At 40.8% G+C, this 23,805-nt stretch overlaps 1 protein-coding gene across 6 annotated transcripts in view; it reads right to left on the reverse strand.

Annotated features, from left to right (window-relative positions):
- The window catches only part of vps8 (VPS8 subunit of CORVET complex), a 66,181-nt gene that overhangs the window by 9,448 nt on the left and 32,928 nt on the right, over positions 1-23,805 (reverse strand). For all 6 annotated transcript variants that reach the window (XM_047351330.1, XM_047351329.1, XM_047351328.1 and 3 more), the window contains 17 exons: positions 22,363-22,435; positions 21,648-21,767; positions 18,741-18,812; positions 17,167-17,286; positions 15,971-16,027; positions 13,187-13,269; positions 12,426-12,510; positions 11,251-11,349; positions 10,915-11,004; positions 8,484-8,530; positions 8,228-8,372; positions 5,691-5,780; positions 3,959-4,144; positions 3,807-3,888; positions 2,746-2,828; positions 1,748-1,828; positions 390-559 (listed from right to left, as the gene is read on the reverse strand). In XM_047351330.1, the coding sequence (XP_047207286.1) occupies positions 390-559; positions 1,748-1,828; positions 2,746-2,828; positions 3,807-3,888; positions 3,959-4,144; positions 5,691-5,780; positions 8,228-8,372; positions 8,484-8,530; positions 10,915-11,004; positions 11,251-11,349; positions 12,426-12,510; positions 13,187-13,269; positions 15,971-16,027; positions 17,167-17,286; positions 18,741-18,812; positions 21,648-21,767; positions 22,363-22,435 (1,683 nt within the window). The remainder of the gene's footprint in view (positions 1-389; positions 560-1,747; positions 1,829-2,745; positions 2,829-3,806; positions 3,889-3,958; positions 4,145-5,690; positions 5,781-8,227; positions 8,373-8,483; positions 8,531-10,914; positions 11,005-11,250; positions 11,350-12,425; positions 12,511-13,186; positions 13,270-15,970; positions 16,028-17,166; positions 17,287-18,740; positions 18,813-21,647; positions 21,768-22,362; positions 22,436-23,805) is intronic.

Consider the following 23,805-nt stretch of genomic DNA (forward strand, 5'->3'; position numbering starts at 1 on the left):
TATCTTGTCCAAGATCAGAGGAGAGCTCACAGAGCTTCAAAAGACCTGGAAATAGGAGCCACAGTTTTTTCCTATGAAAACAATCAGCCTCAACCTAATTGGCCTCTATACACACTTACTGCACAAGACTCCACTGCTAAAGAAAAAAAGCATGTAGACGCTTGTTTAAAGTTTGCTCCAGAATATTTAGACAAGCCAAATCAGAAAAAGAACATAAAATGGATTAATGGGGTTGTTGCTGACATCTGTGTCAATTTCATGTAAATAAAAATATAAGAAATTTACTAAGAAAACGTAATACTTGTGGAAGCAGTAGAAATAACAGCTAAACGAGATGACAAGATATAACAGTCCCAATGTGGGATGCGTATTTCTCCAGTATGTATTACCTAAACACAATGATCTCCTCTGATGCATCCTGCTTCCTCTTGTAGTGCTGCAGACAGATGTTGCAGCAGTCTTGTCGTGGATGAAGCCCTCTGGTGACAGCAGAGCGGAGATGAGCCAAAGACCAGTGGAGGTCATGGTTCAGCAGACTTGTTGTTGTTTCAAGCAAAGTCTGAGAGACAGACAAGGGTTTTACTGCTTCTTTCACAAATATATTTATTTTAGATTCCCACTTGATTCATTTAAAATTCTATTTTATACTACGTCTTAAAACACAACAACACTAACATTATTTAATATTTTAAACTAATGCAAAAACTTTAGTATGTAATATGATAGCTGGAGCTGGCTAAAATGACCCAGAACCATCCCTCAGGCCACTGGGGGATGCACCTAGCACCCCTGTCTGCCACTTTTCTCCATGCAGTAATGCCCCTGTTGCTCATCACTAACAGGTCTCTTTTCTGCAATCTGAGCTAGTTGTATTTCTGGTTCTTTAGCCTCTGGTTCCACAGCTGAGGTCATGAGAACAGCCGCCGTGTCTCTCTCTGCCCCCCCGTAGCCTTGCAAATAAAACAGCTGAGTTTAATAGATCACTGTAACTACTGACCAATGTCAGTGCTGTGAAAAAATGTTTGCCTCCTTATAGATTTCTTCTTTTTCTATTGTCGCGCTTCAATGTTTTAGATCAGTCAGTCAGTCATTTTCTACCGCTTATTCCATAGTGGGTCGCGGGGGAGCTGGTGCCTATCTCCAGCAGTCTATGGGTGGGAGGCGGGGTACACCATGGACAAGTTGCCAGTCCATCGCAGGGCAACACACAAACAACCACGCACACACTCATTCATACACCTAAGGCAATTTAGATTGACTAATTAACCTAACAAGCATGTCTTTGGACTGTGGGAGGAAGACGGAGTACCCGGTGAGAACCCACGCATGCACGAAAAAAACATGCAAACTCCATGCAGAAAGACCCCCGGCAGGGAATCGAACTCAGGACCTTCTGGCTGCAGGGCAACTGTTTTAGATCATCAAACAAATTTTAATATTGGATAAAGATAACCTTAGTGAATACTAAAAGCAGTTTTTATGTGATGATTTCACTCTTTAAAGGAAAAAAAGCTATCCAAATCAACCTGGCCTTTGGGAAAAAAGTAATTACCCCCCTAACCTAATAAGTAGGCCACCCTTAGCAGCAACATAGAAATCTGTGAGGGGACAAACACCTCTTCAGACCACTGTGCTGTGAGTAGGCTTTTCGCTAGGCGCCAACATCTGATCTGCTGTCCTCATTCACTGCTTGCTTGTACACATATTGCACATGTCCATGAATGGAGGCATGTAACTGAAACTTTACCTGTTCATAGGTAAACGTGTCCAGCATTCCCAGAATGAGTCCCTGAATCTCTGCCAGCTTCCCTCTTCCATAAACTGGGTCCTGATGAAAACAATGCAGCAGTGAGGGTCACATGTTTATAAATGCACATCAAACATCTCTTGTTAAAATTGATTGTATATTCTGCTAAACTGCATGTGGGGATGAGTCTTTTCGAGTGTTTTCATTGTTCATGGGTCGCTACAGCAAGTCAGGACAACTTGTACACAGACTTACAGTTTCTACACCGGATGCCCTTCCTGATGCAACCGAGAATCAAACCCGGTCATCCCCCCCGTATCAAAGACACAGACTTGCCCCGCTAAACCAGAAGGGTCTCTGCTAAACAGCATATACAAAACTAACAATGTTGATGTGAAGTAAAATTTCTTCATTTTCTGAAATTATTGACTCAAAGTACTTTGCATTTCTGGTAAAAAAAACAAAAAAAATGTCTATTTCAAACCTTTATTGTCAGCATCCCAGGGATTGACCATATTTGGCCCTACAAAAGTTTGCCTGCTTGGGGAAAGGATTTGAGCAACATCTAGTTTCATTTTCTATTGGGAACTACAGGAAAAAATGGAATTCAGAGTTGATGTGTGTGTAAATGAGAAAAACAATACAAGGACAGACAAAATCAGTCTCATCCATAGCTGAGATCAATTCCTAATCATCACATAAACTGCTATCTTGACGAAGAAGTCCTTTGGCATTCGTCTGGGAACCATGAGGCTCATGATTTATGTGTGAACAAATTGATCTGTCACTGATCTGTTGTTTGGAGGTGAAACACACTGTTAATCTGGGTACAATAACATGTATGGTTAGTATGTTTGGAGCTGACCGGGCCAATTTATTTATCTCTTTGCTGATTTTTCAAATTAACTTGTTTCATTCATTTACTCACCGTCACTGACAAAGGAATCACCTGAGAGAAAAGTCAATTTGGAAAGTGGCCCAAACCCACACATACAAACCTGCAGTATTTGCTGGATGATGGCAGGAAGAGAAATAAAGCTGCTCATACAGTTCATAACCTTCAGGGTCATCTCCTTCAGCCCTGGGACAATCACAAACATGTTATCTCACCAAATCAATAATCACAAGCTTTGCTTATCAGAATACAAGAAAATATCATGTCATGTGTTACGTTACGTTATGCTACGCTACGCTAAGTTACGTTACGTAATGGACGGACGGACGGGCGGAGTTTAGGAAGAGGACAAGTTGAGAACAGCTCATCTCAGAAACGGAGCTAATACATTTAAAGGTGGGAGCTGGTGGGAGCCAACTGATGACATCAACACCACAGTGTTGTAAACAAATTACAGATGTCCAAATAAATTCATCCCATGTGAGAGGACAATGATCCATAATGGGGGGGGCATGGTTTTTGCAGAACTATGATCTAAAAAGGGGTTCAAGGCCCTTCAACATAGCTTGAACAGAAACATTGCTGTTCGCTGGTGTCATGAATATGAAGGTCTGATGGTCATTAATGAAACACAAACTAAGCAAAAACCCCAATAAGAGAAACGAGCCTGAAATGGAGCCTTGATGTATCTCTTATTCTTCCAGGACAGAGAGGTGCAGCTGAAGAAAACGTTTCTAAATATGGCAATACACAATTTCATTTGAACTAGTCTGACCTGAGAGCAGGGAGGTTCCAGACTGGATTCTCTTACTTTGGGAGATCTTATCTGTGATATTATTTTGCAATTATATTTCTTTAATGATAAGCATGTCATTTTTTTTTTTTAGACAAACAAACAGAACTCTGTTTACAGATAATGTCAACTACTACAGGGTCAGACTGGTGGAAACTCAATGCAGGAGCGTTTTAATTTAAAACTCTGCATCTTCCAACATCACTGAGATACAGGGTAGGTATGATATGGTGTAAGAGGAACATAACATCAACTAACACTGTCCACAGTTGAGATTTCACGTTATGTTTTTGTAGCTTCGAGCCAAAGACTTTGTACAATTTCTTTTACATATAAAGATTCAAATTATTGGTGCCTGTGTGCATGTTTACCATCCGAGATGTGTTTATCACTGAGCCCCATCACCTCTTTCTGAGAGGCCATCATGGTGTCCAGGAGTGGAAACCACAGATCCTAGGAGGAGAAAAAGCCATTAGCTGTGGCGACATACTTCCCACAGTTCCCTGCTGCAAACTCTGCTTACCTTTCTTTGTTCTTGATCAAGGTTCTGACAGTTTCGATGACAGAAGAGAATCATTTGGTTTAGTGAACTCTTCACAGTCATCAGTGTTAAATCACCATCCACCTCTTCTTCATCACGTCTGTCAGCTCCTCCTCCAAATTCACAGCTCATCTCTGCAGCAAGGACATGCAGTCTTTCCTTCAGGGTCTTCAGAGGAAGATACAAACATTTAATGAAACCACTGGTGGCTAAAACACTGGTCCAGACATGTTAACAGATACATTCCCAAAAATGTGAATATTGTGTAAAAGTGCAATATTTTTTGCCAGTCATCTCAGAAGGTGAAACTCATATATGGATTCATTAAACATAGAGTGAAATATTCCAAGCCTTTGTTTCTTGTAATTTTGAAGACTATGGCGTACAGGTAAAGAAAACCCAAAATTAAGTGTCACTGAAAATTACAATACTGTGAAAAAGTTAATTATCTGACACTCATGGTATCACACCTTAATCCGCTAATTAACTCAAAACACCTGCAAAGGTTTGCTCAGTCTTTAAATGGTCTCTCACTCTGGGTCATAGGTCACACAATCATGGGGAAAACTGCTGACTGAAGAGATGTCCAGAAGACAGTCATCGACACAAGGAGGGGAAGCCACAAAAGGTCATTGCTGAAGAAGCTGGTTGTTCACAGAGTTCTGTATCCAACCATATTAACAGAAATGAGTGGAAGGAAGAAATGTGGTAGGAAAAGGAGCACCAGTAACAGGGAAACCGCTGTCTTGAGATAATTGTCAATCAAAATCTATTCACAAGTAGTGGACTGAGGCTGGAGTCGGTGCATCACAAGCCACCACACACAGACGAATACTAGACATGGGCAACAAATGTCGCATTCCTCGTGTCAAGCCACTTCTGAGCCAGAGATAACATCAGAACTGGACTGTTCCCCAGTGGTCCTGTTTTTAGATTAAAATAATTTCTGGATTTAATTTGGAAATCAAGGTCCCAGATTCTGGAGGAAGAGCGGAGAAACACAGAATCCACGTTGCTTGAAGTCCAGTGTGAAGTTTCCACAGTCAGTGATGATTTGGGGTGCCATGGCATCTGCTGGTGTTGGTCCACCGGGTTTTCTGAAGTCCACAGTCAACACAGCCATCTACAAGGACATTTTAGAGCACTTCATGCTTCCTTTCGCTGACAAGCTGTATGGAGATGCTGATTTTATTTTCCAGCAGGACTTAGTACTGGCCCACACTGCCAAAGCTACCAAAAGCTGGTTCATTGACCATGATGTTTCTGTTCTTGACTGGCCAGCAAACTGATGCAGTAATTCATGCAAGATGAATCCCAACCAAGTATTGAGGGCAAAGAAATGGACATACTTTCCAGAAGGCAACATTTGTGCTTAAAATATCCTTTTTTAATTGGTCTAATGTGATATTCAAATTTTCTGAGACACTGAATTTGGGGTTTTCTTTACCTGTGAGCCATATTCATCAAAATTACAAGAAGTAAAAGCTTGAAATATTTTACTCCATGTGGAATAAATCTCTATAAAATAACTGTTTCACTTTCTGAAATGACTGGCAAAAAATATTGCACTTTAATGCAATATTCAAATTTTTGAGATGTACCTGTATATGCTGTATGTTCTATGAATTAAAACCTCCCACCTGAAACAGCTACGTTTAGGCAATGTCTGAACAGAAAATTCCCCAGATTATGAGTACACTGATATGATCTGTACCTGAAGCAAGCCAGCAAATGCTCCATGAATATCTCCCTTCTTCTCCAGCAGATAGGCATTGGCGTCATTACAGTGGTACTTCTCTGTTATCTGGGCACAAAGTCATGGACTGTAAGAAATGATCAGATTACGTCTAGCTTGGTGAACAGATGCAAGCAGTAGAAAAAGGATGGGAGACATTTCCTCTTCCAGAGAGGCTCTACGGTGCAGTCTGGACTGACTTTTTAATTTCCCTTTGGGATTAATAAAGTATTTTTGAAATGAATTGACTGAATTGATTGATTGTTATTGGACTTCTGTGCTAGTCACGGATTGTCCATAATGAACACCATGTTCAAACATAAGGGTGTACATCAGTGTACTTGGCACCAGGACAACCTAGGTAGGAGGTCAATGATCAACTTTGTTTTCGTATCATCAGACCTTCGGCCGCATGTTTTGGACACTCGGGTGAAGAGAGGGGCTGAGCTGTCCACTGATCACCACCTGGTGGTGAGTTGGATCCGTTGGGGGAGGAGAAAGCCGGACAGACTTGGCAGGCAAAAACTCGGGCCTGGGAGGACTTTGGTGAGGCCATGGAGAAGGACTACCAGTTGGCCCCGAAGCGATTCTGGCAAACCGTCCGGCGCCTCAGGAGGGGGAAGCAGTGCTTTGCCAACACTGTTTACAGTGGGGTTGGGGAGCTGCTGACCTCGACTGGGGACAATATCGGGCGGTGGAAGGAGTACTTCGAGGATCTCCTCAATCCTGCCATCACGCATTCCGTGGTGGAAACAGAGGCTGGGGACTCGGGGCTGGACTCTTTCATCACCCAGGCTGAAGTCACCGAGGTGATTAAAAAGCTCCGCGGTGGCAAGGCTTCGGGGGTGGATGAGATCTGCCCCGAGTACCTCAAGTCTCTGGATGTTGTAGGGCTGTTATGGTTGACACGACTCTTCAACATTGCATGGCGGTCGGGGACAGTGCCTCTGGATTGGCAGACTGGGGTGGTGGTCCCCGTACATAAGAAGGGTGACCGGAGGGTGTGTTCCAACTACAGGGGGATCACACTCCTCAGCCTCCCTAGTAAGGCCTACGCCAGGGTATTGGAGAGGAGAGTCCGGTCGATAGTCGAACCTCGGCTTCAGGAAGAGCAGTGTGGTTTTCGTCCCGGCCGTGGAACACTGGACCAGCTCTATACCCTCTACAGGGTACTCGAGGGTTCATGGGAGTTTGCCCAACCGGTCCACATGTGTTTTGTGGACATGGAGAAAGCATTCGACTGTGTCCCTCGTGATGCTCTGTGAGGGGTGCTCCAGGAGTATGGAATCGGGGGCCCTTCACTAGGGGCCATCCGGTCTCTGTACAAGCGGAGCAGGAGTTTGGTCCGCATTGCCGGCACTAAGTCGGACCTGTTCCCGGTGCATGTTGGACTCCGGCAGGGCTGCCCTTTGTCACCGGTCCTGTTCATAACTTTTATGGACAAGATTTGGGGGTCTGGTTTGGGGACCAGTGGATTTTGTCTCTTCCTTTTGCAGATGACGTGGTCCTGCTAGCCCCTCTAGCTAAGACCTACAGCACGCACTGGGCCGGTTCGCAGCCGAGTGTGAAGCGGCTGGGATGAAAATCAGCTCCTCCAAGTCCGAGGCCATGGTTCTCGACCGGAAAAGGGTGGCTTGTCCTCTTCAGGTTGGAGGGGAGTTCCTGCCTCAAGTGGAGGAGTTTAAGTATCCTCAAGTGGAGGAGTTTAAGTATCTCGGGGTCTTGTTCACAAGTGAGGGAAGAATGGAGTGGGAGATTGACGGACAGATCGGTGCGCTGCCACAGGTGTTCCAGGCACGTCCCACCGGGAGGAGGCCCAGGGGACAACCCAGGACACGCTGGAGGGACTATGTCTCTCGGCTGGCCTGGGAACGCCTTGGGCTCCCCCCCGGAGAAGCTGGAGGAGGTGTCTGGGGAGAGGGACGGCTGGGCGTCTGCTGAGTCTGCTGCCACCGCAACCCGGTCCCGGATAAAGCGGAAGACGACGAGTACGAGTCCGAGTGAATTGACTGCTTATACAAGATCATAATGTTTATGAGATACAGCAGCACCCAGGGACAGTCTATTAATCCGCCACGTTAAGAGCATTTTCATGTAAAGTGACAAAAAGTGCTGTTGTCCTTGCCATAACAACAGGAAGGTAAATATTGTCCTTGATGTGGTGGACACAAGATAATAAGCAAAAGTCAGATCTTTTGTACGTTTTTTGTTGCTCAAATATACCAGATGAGGCGAACGATTATATAATGTAATGGCTGTTCAATATTTTTAAAGTTATATAAAAAAACTTTAAAGGAAAAGGACAGTAGCTGCAGGCACGCTGAAGTGACCCATCATTTCAATACTTCATCATACTGCTGTAAACCAGCAGACAGAGGTGACATCATATTTGTGTTTGTCTGCCATGACAACCAGAACTCACAAAACTCTTGCTTCAAACATCCCTCCAGGTTGTTTAAAACCAATTACAAAGAATTCTGTAGAATCTAATAATATTAGACAGTATAACAAAGTACCTGTATGGCCTCCTCAAGTCTGTAATGCTGAGAGGTGTGGAGGAACTTTAGAAGCTCTTGGGGTTCAAAACGGCACATCAGCTCCAGCAGAAGCTCATAAAGCTCAGACTCCAGAGGCAGACGGGGCGCTGACTGAGATCCTTCCCTGTTATAGAGAGCAGGTAACAAAAAGAGGGACAGGTACCAGATTAGAACAGAGGATTGGAGGTCTATTGCTCTCAAATGCAGGAGGAAGGTTGTCAAGTGCAAACCGTACTGAGGCTCCAGGAGGCAGCTGAGAAACTGGAACAGTAGTTGGTCATTCTACAGAGACACAGAAAGAGAAGGAGAGGAGGACAGAAACAGACTCAGAGAAGCCGTTTTAACACATAAACCTGTACAATGTGTTAAGAACAAGGAGCATACACTGACCAACCACTTTATTAAGTTCACCTGTCCTGCTTGTTAACACTAATAGTAAATAAGCCATGATAGCAAATCAATGCTTAGGCTTACTGACATGGTGAAGACGACTTGTTGAAGTTCAAACTGAGCCTTAGAACAGACTCTCAACGTGGCATGGTCATTGGTGCCAGGCGGTCCGGTCTCAGTGTATCAGAAACTGCTGATCTACTAGGTTTTCATACAGAACCACCTCACCGGTTTACAAAGAATGACTTGTTGATGGACCTCCCGTTGCCAGCAACAGCAACTTTAACTATTCTGCAAACATTTTCCATGACGTTTAGGAATGTGTTCATGGTTAGATGAGAAAACCAGACTCTAACACTTCCCAAAGGTGTTTTAAGAAGGTTGAGGTTGAGGTGAAGACCAGTCAAGATTCTTCACACCAAACTTTATACACCTGCAGCCATGAAAGCAGTCTGCCCATCCCCATGTCAGAGGAGGATGTGTAGACTGCACTTTTCCCCTCAATGACATACAATTCAAATTTAGCTGTTTGGAAATGTTTCAGTTATAAAAACCACAGACAGAACTGGTGAGGACACTGTAGCAGCACCACCCATCACTTCTGTTATGGTAACCCCTTTTTAAATCACAGCTGATAAGCTACGGCTTTGTCTGTAAAGCAGCTGACTGCCGACTCTACCCCAGCAGATAGCCCAACTAATTAACAAGCTAATATGAGGCTGTTAACTCTGTGAACTCAGAGATCACGTGTTTGTTGTCCCTGCCTTCGAGGGCTCTACTTCCCCATCTTTGAGGCCCTGTTGGAACCTGACTTCACCAGGTCAATCAGTCCATTTAGAGTTTAAGATCCAGTCCATCTTCCACACTTTTCCATTACATCTTTTGTTTACTGATTATCCTTCTGACTAATAATAATGTTAAATAGTACAATAATTATTAATCAAATATTCCATCTATAGGTTTTCACCCTTGAAAAAAGTCTGCGTACTGTGAAATGAACTTTATCTATGTCATTGTTTCATCAGCTTCATCCTCCCACAACACACTGTATCCATGACAACACATGCTGAGGGTTTTGCTGCTGGCATACTGTGTAACGTTATCTCGCTTAAACAAGCTTTAATCCATTAAAGGCAGAGCAGAGTCAGGTGTACTTGACTCCACGGACGTACTCGCGGACTCCGCGCTGCTCATAGTACTACAGGGGTTGGACAATGAAACTGAAACACCTGGTTTTAGACCACAATAATTTATTAGTATGGTGTAGGGCCTCCTTTTGCGGCCAATACAGCGTCAATTCGTCTTGGGAATGACATATACAAGTCCTGCACAGTGGTCAGAGGGATTTTAAGCCATTCTTCTTGCAGGATAGTGGCCAGGTCACTACATGATACTGGTGGAGGAAAACGTTTCCTGACTCGCTCCTCCAAAACACCCCAAAGTGGCTCAATAATATTTAGATCTGGTGACTGTGCAGGCCATGGGAGATGTTCAACTTCACTTTCATGTTCATCAAACCAATCTTTCACCAGTCTTGCTGTGTGTATTGGTGCATTGTCATCCTGATACACGGCACCGCCTTCAGGATACAATGTTTGAACCATTGGATGCACATGGTCCTCAAGAATGGTTCGGTAGTCCTTGGCAGTGACGCGCCCATCTAGCACAAGTATTGGGCCAAGGGAATGCCATGATATGGAAGCCCAAACCATCACTGATCCACTCCCATGTTTCACTCTGGGCATGCAACAGTCTGGGTGGTACGCTTCTTTGGGGCTTCTCCACACCGTAACTCTCCCGGATGTGGGGAAAATAGTAAAGGTGGACTCATCAGAGAACAATACATGTTTCACATTGTCCACAGCCCAAGATTTGCGCTACTTGCACCATTGAAACCAATGTTTGGCATTGGCATGAGTGACCAAAGGTTTGGCTATAGCAGCCCGGCCGTGTATATTGACCCTGTGGAGCTCCCGAAATTACAGGTGTTTTAGTATCATTGTCCAACCCCTGTATGTTCTGCCTTTAGAATTTAATGCTTTTTGTCAAATACATTTTAAACCTCAGATTTGTATAAAAAATGTAAACCCACCAATAACATGTTTGTCATGCTCTGCAGAAAAATGTAGATTTGAGCCTGAAGTTTAATCTCAGCCCTAAAGCTAACCAAAACATCGAACTAAAAAACAATGTGCCTAAATGTTGAGATAATTTAAAAAGTGAAAGCTGTGTATAGGTTGCATAAAGTCTGAAGTGATCATGGTGATTAGTTTTACCTGCAGTTCAGAGATGATTGACTGCACCTCATCTTTGAAGTGCCACACCACAAGGTCAGCTAATTTACCAGGGTCCAGGCTCACCAGCTCCTGTGAATATATGATAATATACTTGCTAATCAGCCTTTGATAAATTGCCTGTTAAAGAAAGACTGATGCAGAAACCAAACAGGATGAAAGTGTATAACATGTTTAGTCCAGCTAAGGCAGAACGTCCCATCTAATCTATTTCCCTGAAGAAGAGCTGAAGGACCAGGCTGCTGGGAGATATCATTCCTGCTTCACTTAGCCATCTGTCTTCAACTTAATCTGACCGCTAACAGCAGAGCTCCTGACCTGCATGTGCTGCAGCACTTTGTGCTTGACTTTTAGTTTCTCTTCAGAGCTGTAGCCCGGCATGGACATCAGATTGTGGATGTAGCTGAAGACTTCCGACTAAGACACATAAACACACACAAATATTTACAAAAATATTACAGAAAACACCAGATTATTTCAATTTGTTATTATGATCAAGGAGTTACAGCTGGTGTAGCGTCTAGTTTTGGCATGGCCCAGTTTGATCCACCAAAGATTTAAATCAGGATTGATACTTTGGAATCAACTCAACTTTTTCTGTGCACTGCCTGTCAGTTAGCTGAAAGAAGGCTCCAATATTTTTCCCTTGCTTAAAACAAAGACAAATCCACCCATCCCTAAAGCAGTTAGAAAGCTACAGTTGCTAGACTACAATTGGCCTTTCTGTTATACAGCTGCCTGCAGACTGAGCTGATAGCCTGACTAATTAACCAGCTAATATCAGCTTGTTGACCTGTGTTACTATACTGTTACTATATAAATGCAGAAAAGCAAAAAGGTACAATATTCTGCAAGATCAGCTCATATACTTGAAAACTAATGCTATTTTAGCAGGTGTTTGCATTAGTCCATGTATCAGAATCCAAATAATAAGTAAATGGTAAAGATACAATTACTATCAGGGTGCTCTGCCGTGTTTCGTCCTGTTAAAAGGGAGTTTTCCTCTCCACTGTCGCTACAAGCATGCTCAGCATGAAGGATTGCTGCAAAGTCAACGCAAGCGATTGTCTACTGTCTCTACATGCTCCTCCAAGAGGAGTGAATGCTGCAAGTCACTGACTCGATGCAATCTGCTGGGTTTCCTTAGATAGAAAACACACTTTTTTAACCAATTTGAATAATAAACTGAATCTGTTTAATAGTTAGGATTATTGGAATGTATGTACCTGACTTGAAATGTGGATGATTCGACGGAATTGACTTTGTAAAGTGCATTGAGACGACGTGTTGTGAACTGCCGCTATATAAATAAAACTGAATTGAACTATAACTGTAATAGTCAACATATTATTTTGGCATGAATATTATACATTATAAATATCATACCCTGAGAATCTCATACTTATTACATAATAATTAATGTTGGTAAAAATTTATAAAATCTCTAACATTATTCCACCACTATGGTTGGTAGATCCAAACACCTTAGATACCTTTCGAAGTGGATCTTGCAGATAGCAGTCCACAATCAGGTCGTACAGAAGTTTCTTCTCATAAAGGAATTCACAGATCTGGTAGCTGGAGGGCAGCAGAGTCATGAACACACACTACATTATGTAAGAACAATCAAGACTTGTAAAACGTAATGTCATTGAGTTCTCGGTTTTCTTCAGAAGTTCACCAATGTTAATTAATCTCTTGATGACAGTAGAAAGTAATAAAATGCAGCAGTGTGGAACCAACCACCAATTTGTCCCAGCAGAATGGAAATTAATGGGACTGCACAATAATAGGATAACTAAAACTGCAGCATTACTGTTGAATATTCATTTTTCATCTGGGACTAAGCCACTGATTTCCTTCCTTTGAATCATCTCATCATAACAGAGTAAGTGCAGTACCTCAGTTGCTTAAATCCTTACCTGGCATTAGCATTGGCCAACGTTGGAGTCCATTATGATACTGTATAAGCATACAGAACTTCAGCATATGGTGTTTAAGATAATAGCTTAGCAAATATTGCATGTATGCAGCTCCCTCAGATTGCAATGTTGATTGTGTTTTAATATTGTGCAGCTCTAAAATGACCCATTTAAGGTACAACTCAGAAGCTGAACAATCTCATTGGTCAGAAAAGGTTAGGTTCTGGTAGAACCCAGACTAATAAACAGAGCTTGTTAACCTAAATATCCTGACGTGATTTTCATGTTTAAAAAGAACTCATCTGATATAAATCATAATGTTTGTTACTTACAACTTTGCTTTTTCTGCCAGTGTGAAGAGCCTTTCTTCATTAAACTGGACCATGCCCCCAACCTGCAGCAGCTCTAGTAGAACCTAAGAACCAGATAAACAAACATTACTTACAGTGTCTTGAAAAAGTATTCACCCCTCTTGGCATTTTTCGTGTTTTTTTGCCTAACAACTTCCAGCTAAAATAGATTGAGAGTTTTCATTATTTCATTTACAGAACATTCCTACAACTTCGAGGACATATTATTATTTCTATTATCAAGCAAGCAACACACAGGACAGAATAACAGAAAACTTCAGCATGCATAACTGTTCACCCCCTCTAAAGTCCGTACTTTGTTTAGCCACCTTTTGCAGCAATTACAGCTGCAAGTCGCTTTGGATAAGTCTCTATGAGATCGCCACATCTTACTACTGGGACTTTGGCCCATTCCTCGGGTTAAACGGCCCTAGCTCTTTCATGTTGGATGGTTTTTGCTTGTGAACAGCAATCTTCAATTCTAACCACAGATTCTCAATTGGATTAAGGCCTGGACTTTGACTAAGCCACTCAAACACATTCAAATGTTTCACCTTAAACCACTCGAGTGTTGCTTTAGCAGTATGCTTCGGGTCACCGTCCCAGCCTCAAACTACAGGCACACCGACAAGTTTCCAGTTTCTCCGTCAACACTGCTGAAAAACATTTCCACAGCATGATGCTGCCACCACCATGTTTCACGGTGGGGATGGTGTTGGAGTGATGGGATGTGCTGGGTTTGCGTCAGATGTAGCGTTTTCCTTGGTGGCTGAAAAGCTCTGTTTTTAAATGTTTTTTTGGCCACTCTACGGAGAGAACAGCTTATTGTGGTCCCATGAATAGATACTCCAGTCTCTGCTGTGGAACTCTGCAGCTCCTCCAGAGTTACCTTTGATCTCTGTGCTGACTCTGATTAATGCGCTCCTTGCCCAGTCTGTGGGTATAAATGCAGACTGTGGAAGAACCACAGTGCTGGTATTATTGGACCTTAGTGCAGCATTCGACACTGTTGATCACTCCATTTTATTAGAGCGCCTGGAAAATTGGGTCGGCCTTTCTGGTACAGCACTCAACTGGTTTAAATCCTACTTGAAGGACAGGGACTTTTTAGTGTCAGTAGGTAACTTTGCATCAGAGAGCACAAAAATCACATGTGGTGTTCCCCAAGGGTCCATCTTAGGGCCCCTCCTATTCAATATCTACATGCTCCACCTAACTCAGATTTTAATAAACAACAACGTAAGTTATCATAACTATGCAGACGACACACAGCTATACGTTACGATGTCACCAGGTGACCATGAACCCATTCAGGCGCTGGGTAAATGCTTAGAATGCATGGATGGGCCTAAAATTTCTTCAGCTGAATCAAAACAAAACTGAAGTAATAATTTTTGGACCAAAGGAAGAGCGTTTAAAAGTTAGCACACAGCTTCAGTTAATACAGCGAGAAACCACCAGTCAGGCTCGAAACCTGGGTGTAGTTGATGGACTCAGACCTGAACCTTCAGAGGCACATAAAGACAGTAAATAGGTCGGCCTTCTATCACCTAAAAAACGTCTCCAGGATTAAAGGACTAATGTCTCAGCAGGACCTAGAAAAACTAATTCATGCGTTCATCTTTAGTAGAATTGATTACTGCAACGGTGTCTTCACAGGTGTGCCTAAAAAGTCGATCAGACAGCTGCACTTGATCCAGAACGCTGATGCCTGCATCCTCACTAGAACTAAGAAAGTGGAGCACATCAGCCCGGTTCTAAAGTCCCTACACTGGCTCCCTGTAGCTCAGAGAATAGACTTTGAAATACTTCTGTTAGTCTATAAATCACTGAATGGCTTAGCACCAAAATACATTACAGACTTGTTGTCAGTGTATCAACCACCCAGAACTCTCAGGTCTTCTGGCTCAGATCTACTCTGCATACCCAGAACCAGAACCAAACATGGAGAAGCAGCTTTTAGTTCTTATGCTCCACTAATCGGGAATAAACTCCCAGAAAACTGTAAAAGCGCCAAAACCCAAAGTTGCTTTAAATCAAGATTAAAAACTTGTTTGTTTAGAGTGGCCTTTGACTGTGCCATCTAGGCATAATTTGTTGCGTTTTCAGTCCAATTTTTCTTTCATTTTCTTATCCATCATTCTATTCTCTTTTTTCTTAATTAGCTCTATTGTTTGATTTTCTGTATCATTGTAATGTTTTTCCTTATGTACAGCACCTTGAGTGCCTTGTTGCTGAAAAGGGCTAAATAAATAAACTTGACTTGACTGGATTCTCTCTTGGCAGGTGTGTTGTGGTACCATGTGCTACCATTAGAATATGGTGGATTTGATGGTGCTCCAGGGGAACATCAAAGATCTGGATATTTTTAAGCCTTAGGGGGGTGAAGACTTTTGCAAGGCGCTGTATGATTTCCTCATATCAAACGCTCTTCACATTTTTCTCTAAAATGTTTTTTTGCAAGAATAAAGAATGTTGTGCTTAATCTTACTTTGTCTTAGTCCTGATGTTTTACACATCAGGAAATAACAGAAAAAACTGAGTTCCAAAGTAGAAGAAGTGTGGAACCAAAACCTTTTCTGTGAAGAACCTTGTCATGTGGCAGTCGCTGGTATGGGTAATACTGATAGTGATTATTTATAAAGTACATTTTAATTTAAATTGAAATACGTGACACATGAAAAACATAGTGAATGAAATATGATCCTGCAATTTCCAAAGACAGGGAAGAGTGTAAGTGGGAGACAGCTTTATGTTTACATGTACCTGCTGCCTTTCAGTATGTCGAGAGTCATCATCTGGGCAACACAGGAACTCCAGCACCTGAGGAGAAAGGAGACAGAACAGTCCCTCAGACACTAGGGAGACACACTGTGTCTGTCTTTCAATCTTCAGTTTTTCTCTAGTAGACAAATAGTACAAAACTCAATGAATTGTAGTTCAATTGACTGCAAACACATTGCATATGGCTTGATTTATTGTACTGTATGCTCAGACAGTTTATTCTAAATATTCACCAAAAAAACAGAGAAACCAACCAATAATCATGAAATGATTTCCTTTTTAAAGATCATGAAACTAAACTGCATGAAACACCTGTGTTACACAGCGCTGCAGTTCTGATCAGAACTTCATTTCCTGTGGATAAAATCACACACATAGCGTCTTGGATCCAAAATGATCTTCAAACTGCAGTACAGCTAGAAACATCTCAAACTGGGAGCCTACAGCCTTATAAAATCAGTCTGCTGGCTCTTTGTGTTTTTGCACCTTGCTTTGGGACTAAACCCAATCCCATTTTAGCAACACTTACCTGTAGTTAGGAAAGATTTGTATATTTGCAGTTTGATATAAACATATCAAACCTCAGCTGTAATAAACCTGTCTGCCTTCCAGCCAAGTCAAAGAGAAATAAAACATCAAGCAGATTGATAAAGTTTTGGATGACCAAAGGACAACAAGTTGCACTCAGGTGGACCACCCCTGAGTCATCAGCATTTTATCACAAATAATAAAAGCAAGAATACAATTAAATTATGTTAGATGATGATTTTGTTGCAGGGCAAAAATGCATTTGAAATATGTTTGAAATTAATTAAAATATATTTAACCACTTTGCACAATAATCTGACAATAATCTGAACTGTCACTTCAAAAACTCTGCAAAGTTTGTAAAACCCATTGAAAAAACTGAAAGCCATGACTTTATACCTGATTTTGTAGGTGGTTGTGCTTGATTTCATTTCTGTGGTGGCCTCAGTAATCATTGTCTTTATTTCTGTCCTAAAGGTGGCTGGAAAAGCTGCCTTAGTGATAATATAAGCTGTCAGGTTTTAATGTGGACTCACTCCATACAACAAGCTAACAAGGAAATTACCTTAATGTAAAAAAATGGAGCATTTCCCACTGTCAAAAGTCTTGTTTTGAGAAATAAATCTAAATATAAAAAAACGTTTGAATACCTGATCAAAAAGGTTCCTGTTCACAAAAAGCGTGTTGTTTGGCTTGGCCAGCTGGCGAGCCAGGAAGGTGAAGAGACCACCAACCTGGGAGGGAGTGAAGTCAGGGTTTTCCACCATTACCTGTAATACAAACACATTGGTTTTATGTTAATTAGGGTACAAAGAAAGACACAAAATAAAAATGAAAGGAGTTATTGACCATTTTAGATCTCTGATCATAGCCAGGTTTTAAGAAGGCGTCAATAAACAGTCAGCAGTTTTTCTGATGTGATCAAAGTGAGATAAATACATTAAGGTTTTAATCTGGCTTCAACTGTGGGTTTTCTATAAATTCCCCCAGTTTCTCTGGATCATTGCCAGGAAAAACATTGAAGGAATGGTTCTGCAGAGTCGTCTTTCCCTTCAAACCTTTTACAGTAAAAAATGATGTTCTGGCAGCATTTGGTAAAGTCTAGAAATATGAAATTCTAAGTTACATTAGAGTCACGTGTTGACAGATCACTAGGGTTTCAAAATTGGTTGGTAATCCTCAGGGCTCTGTAGTCAGACCAAAACCATTCCTTCATACTGTAGATCTAGTCATTAGGCAAACTATAAGATATCATTTCAATAGTTATTCATTAAGGTGTTTATGGTGCTTACACTTTAAGATTAGTACCACTACAAAAAACTATTAAAAAATAGTATTTAAAAGAAAATACTGGAACCCTAAAAATTATCAATAAGCAGTGATCAAGACTACGTTCTTTCATTAGCAGCTGTAATGTTAACGAGCACTAATACAAAATTCAGGAGCACCTTCAAATTTGACCTAACACTTTTAAAGTACATGGATAACAACATTTCTATTTCTAAAGGTGAACATCACAGAATTAAGCTTAAGTGTTAATTTTTGTTGGTAAAACAACTTGTTTATTAGTTAATAAGAAATGAATACAAATGCAATGAGCCCATTTACACAATAAAAAAACAAGTTATAATTATATAAATGATTATATAAATGAGCTGCATGTTGTTTCTGACTGTCAAACATTTACTCTAACTCAATGTGTACAATCACATGACATTAACAATGACGTGACCCATGCATGCCGTGAGAGACAGCTGATCCTTCTGGAGCTGTATGGACTGAATTAAAATTCCTCCCTTCAACATGCTGCTGACAACCACTTCCTTCACAGCTTTAAGACGTGTGGTATATTCAAAGACTGATTCATGTTTGAGGCTGTGTCAGAAAATAATTTCCTTTTTTAAATATTGGCAGCTCGAGTCACACATGAAATACAAAACATTCATTCATTTGCTATATTTTCACCCCTAACTGCTGCTGATCAGTTTCCAATGGAAATGACTGTTTTCTTTGAAAGTGGGATCTCCTGTTAATGTCACAGCTTATTCTCATCAGTAACTTACTTGCATTAGAGAGCAGTGTGTGTACTCGTTTGTTTAGAAATAAGAACATATTGTAGTTTTAAAAGACCAAAGAGACAAGTACAGTAAGCTTCATCCTGAGACCCGACGGGACAAACAAAACAACATGTTTTATTTGTGTTGCCATTATTTTGGGATGTTACCTGAAGTAACATGTCCACTATCCTCTGCTGGTACTCCAGAGCCTGCTTGTCATTCTGGACATCATCAAATGTCTGGAATAAATAAACAAAAACAAGGATACCACAAAACAATAATTTACCATATGGATGGTAATTTATTGATATGAACTAAACCATGTAATGTAAGAGTGGTAGCTAGAACATCTATCTATCTATCTATCTATCTATCTATCTATCTATCTATCTATCTATCTATCTATCTATCTATCTATCTATCTATCTATCTATCTATCTATCTATCTATCTATCTATCTATCTATCTATCTATCTATCTATCTATCTATCTATCTATCTATCTATCTATCTATCTATCTATCTATCTATCTATCTATCTATCTATCTATCTATCTATCTATCTATCTATCTATCTATCTATCTATCTAAAACGTACAGCTTGGTACACTTTAAGCATGAATAAATAAATAATATATGATTTTTACAACTGTTACTTTGATTAGCAGTGAACAGAGAATCTTCTTTATTTTTATTTCTAAATTAATTTGATTTTATTATGTTCTAAAACTTTAAAAAGTGGAAAGTATAAAACTGGCTGGAGATTTGGTTGGTTTTTTTTCATTAATAAAGTAGTATAAGCAGGCATAGCCACTGGCTGGATAGATAGATCATACAACAATAAAACCACTTGAAAATAAAGTTGTAGTTCTGTCCATCTTTCTGTCTCCACTGGATGAGAAAACTTATTGTTCCCAAATAGCAGAGCGTAGTGATAGCCGTCCTGTTTTGTTTGGTGTCACTTTTAGAAGGTGCGCTACAGAACGTTGCATTTAACACTTAGTTCTGCACATAAACATTCGGCATGTGTTCAGGTAGAAAACCACTAAGCTGTGGTGTACCTCAGGGACCATTTCTAGTCACCCCTTCTATTCTTCATGTGCAGGCTTAATTTAGGTAAACTTGGGATGATGTATCTGATTAAGATGAAGTAATGCTGACTAAACATTATATACAGGTCCTTCTCAAAATATTAGCATATTGTGATAAAGTTCATTCTTTTCCATAATGTCATGATGAAAATTTAACATTCATATATTTTAGATTTATTGCACACTAACTGAAATATTTCAGGTCTTTTATTGTCTTAATACAGATGATTTTGGCATACAGCTCATGAAAACCCAAAATTCCTATCTCACAAAATTAGCATATCATTAAAAGGGTCTCTAAACGAGCTATGAACCTAATCATCTGAATCAACGAGTTAACTCTAAACACCTGCAAAAGATTCCTGAGGCCTTTAAAACTCCCAGCCTGGTTCATCACTCAAAACCCCAATCATGGGTAAGACTGCAGACCTGACTGCTGTCCAAAAGGCCACTATTGACACCCTCAAGCAAGAGGGTAAGACACAGAAAGAAATTTCTGAACAAATAGGCTGTTCCCAGAGTGCTGTATCAAGGCACCTCAGTGGGAAGTCTGTGGGAAGGAAAAAGTGTGGCAGAAAACGCTGCACAACGAGAAGAGGTGACCGGACCCTGAGGAAGATTGTGGAGAAGGGCCGATTCCAGACCTTGGGGCACCTGCGGAAGCAGTGGACTGAGTCTGGAGTAGAAACATCCACAGCCACCGTGCACAGGCGTGTGCAGGAAATGGGCTACAGGTGCCGCATTCCCCAGGTCAAGCCACTTTTGAACCAGAAACAGCGGCAGAAGCGCCTGACCTGGGCTACAGAGAAGCAGCACTGGACTGTTGCTCAGTGGTCCAAAGTACTTTTTTCGGATGAAAGCAAATTCTGCATGTCATTCGGAAATCAAGGTGCCAGAGTCTGGAGGAAGACTGGGGAGAAGGAAATGCCAAAATGCCAGAAGTCCAGTGTCAAGTACCCACAGTCAGTGATGGTCTGGGGTGCAGTGTCAGCTGCTGGTGTTGGTCCACTGTGTTTTATCAAGGGCAGGGTCAATGCAGCTAGCTATCAGGAGATTTTGGAGCACTTTATGCTTCCATCTGCTGGAAAGCTTTATGGAGTTGAAGATTTCATTTTTCAGCACGACCTGGCACCTGCTCACAGTGCCAAAACCACTGGTAAACGGTTTACTGACCATGGTATCACTGTGCTCAATTGGCCTGCCAACTCTCCTGACCTGAACCCCATAGAGAATCTGTGGGATATTGTGAAGAGAACGTTGAGAGACTCAAGACCCAACACACTGGATGAGCTAAAGGCCGCTATCGAAGCATCCTGGGCCTCCATAAGACCTCAGCAGTGCCACAGGCTGATTGCCTCCATGCCACGCCGCATTGAAGCAGTCATTTCTGCAAAAGGATTCCCGACCAAGTATTGAGTGCATAACTGTACATGATTATTTGAAGGTTGACGTTTTTTGTATTAAAAACACTTTTCTTTTATTGGTCGGATGAAATATGCTAATTTTGTGAGATAGGAATTTTGGGTTTTCATGAGCTGTATGCCAAAATCATCCGTATTAAGACAATAAAACACCTGAAATATTTCAGTTAGTGTGCAATGAATCTAAAATATATGAATGTTAAATTTTCATCATTACATTATGGAAAATAATGAACTTTATCACAATATGCTAATATTTTGAGAAGGACCTGTATAATAGAAGGCAACTCACTAAACCAGGCAAATATAAAAGATAATAGATGAAGAATGGCAATAAATATGTATCAGTAAATACTCAGGACCAGACATCTAGTTAGAAGCTGAGCTTTTCTTTTGTCAATTTCAATAATACAAGCAATGTGAAATAAGAACTTTGAATAAAAGTCTAAAAAATGAAACCCAATAAGACTAACGGTCTGTTAATTACAAGTTATGTAGTTTTAAAGTTTGTTGGCAAATTTCTATCATTATAATTCCTGTTAACTACCAGAAAGAAAGCTCACCATGGCAAGTACATTGAGAAATTCCCGGGTATCAAAGTGGAGGAGCGTATGAATAAATGGGAAAACCTCCTCCTTCTGTGATGAGTCGCCTGAATGGAGACGGATGAGGAACTCAAACACCTGACACAAGAACAGAAACAAAAACAACTAAATTACATTTCTTTCAAACTGCTGGGCTTCAGTCACTCTGTTCATCTAATATAATCAAGGAGTGAAGTTATTCATGATCGATACAAACAAAGGAATGAGCACTGTTTTGTAAAGTGCTCCATAAACAAGGATTTATTTACCTATGTTATAAATCTTATTACCAGTGTATTTACGACAGAAAACTGGTATCTATTAGGATGCATTATCAGTCCTGCATTGCTCTCAATTCACCTTAATTAAATGTATTTTAAATGTCCGATTCACAACAACTATTATCTCAAGGCACACAGCAGGACAAAGGTTCAATTCACGTCTAATAATAAGGCATCCAGTTCAGTTCTATTACAAAAAATCCAGTACCATCAAATTATAATGTTGACCCTATTTCTTTATCTGAGATGAAGTGGATGTTTTTCTGTAAGGAGACCAAAAAAACTGCTTCATTATCACTACAATTTGGTTTGAAATATATAAACCAGCGAAATAGCCATTACTTCATTTCATGAGTTGTTTTCACAGAGCACCTTATGTCTGAACAGCACACCAACCAGATGGGTCTACACACCTGGTTCTTGACCTGAACTACCAGATCTTCAGGGATGTCTCCGATCGGATATGCTCTTCCAGCAAGACAGCAGCTACATCCAAGGATCCAGACAAAAACATGTTTATTGGTCAGGGCTTTGTGATGCATTATTAGTCTTATTTTAAAATATAAACAGCTATATTTTGACAGGGAGTTTTATTTAACATGTAACATACAGTTGATATAAAAATGACTCAGCCTAACTTAGCTTTATTCTAATGTCTCCAAAGGACAACAGGTTAGTCAAAACACATAGTCCTAAAGGTACAAATTGAATATAAACACCAAACAAACTAAAATACAGTGATCAAGGTGATATATACATAGATTTGTAAAAAAAAAAAAAAAAAAAGGATTAAAAAGCAATAAATAAATTGAAAACAAATAAGTTTGTATAATCAATATATTCTATGCCTTTTTTCTAAATATAGGTAAACCTACAAAAGCACATGAATGGAGATGTGATGCCTCTAAACCCTAATACAGTGGGGAAAATAAGAATTTGATACACCTCTAATGTTGTGTGTTTTCTGTAATTTTCATCATAGGTAAACTTGAACTGAATCTAAAAAGTACAGAAAATGTCATTTTATGATATTTAAATAATTAAAGTCTTTAAGAAACTCTCCTATCCTCTTAATTGCACCCATTTGGACTTGTTACCTGTCTAAAACACACCTGTTCACACACTCAATAAGTCAGACTCCAACCTCACCCTAATGGGCAAGACCATAGGACTGATAGGACATCAGGGACAAAATTATAGTGCTGAACAAGGCCGGGATGGCTCACAGGACAATAGCCAAGAAGCTTAGTGAGATGGCAACAACTGTTGAAGCAATTATTAGAAGATGGAAGAAGTTCAAGATGACGGTCAATCTCCCTTGATCGGGGGCTCCATGCAAGATCTCTCCTCATGGGGCATCAAAGATCAAGAGGAAGGTGAGGGATCAGCCCAGAACTACACTGCAGAACCTAGTCAATGACATGAAGAGAGCTGGGACCACGGTCTCAAAGAAGACCATTAGTAACACACTACAGCACCAATATCATTTTATGATATTTAAATAATTAAAGTCTTTAAGAAACTCTCCTATCCTCTTAATTGCACCCATTTGGACTTGTTACCTGTCTAAAACACACCTGTTCACACACTCAATAAGTCAGACTCCAACCTCACCCTAATGGGCAAGACCATAGGACTGATAGGACATCAGGGACAAAATTATAGTGCTGAACAAGGCCGGGATGGCTCACAGGACAATAGCCAAGAAGCTTAGTGAGATGGCAACAACTGTTGAAGCAATTATTAGAAGATGGAAGAAGTTCAAGATGACGTTCAATCTCCCTTGATCGGGGGCTCCATGCAAGATCTCTCCTCATGGGGCATCAAAGATCAAGAGGAAGGTGAGGGATCAGCCC

The sequence above is a fragment of the Girardinichthys multiradiatus genome, chromosome 22 (genome assembly GCF_021462225.1).
Source record: "Girardinichthys multiradiatus isolate DD_20200921_A chromosome 22, DD_fGirMul_XY1, whole genome shotgun sequence".
NCBI lineage: Eukaryota > Metazoa > Chordata > Actinopteri > Cyprinodontiformes > Goodeidae > Girardinichthys > Girardinichthys multiradiatus.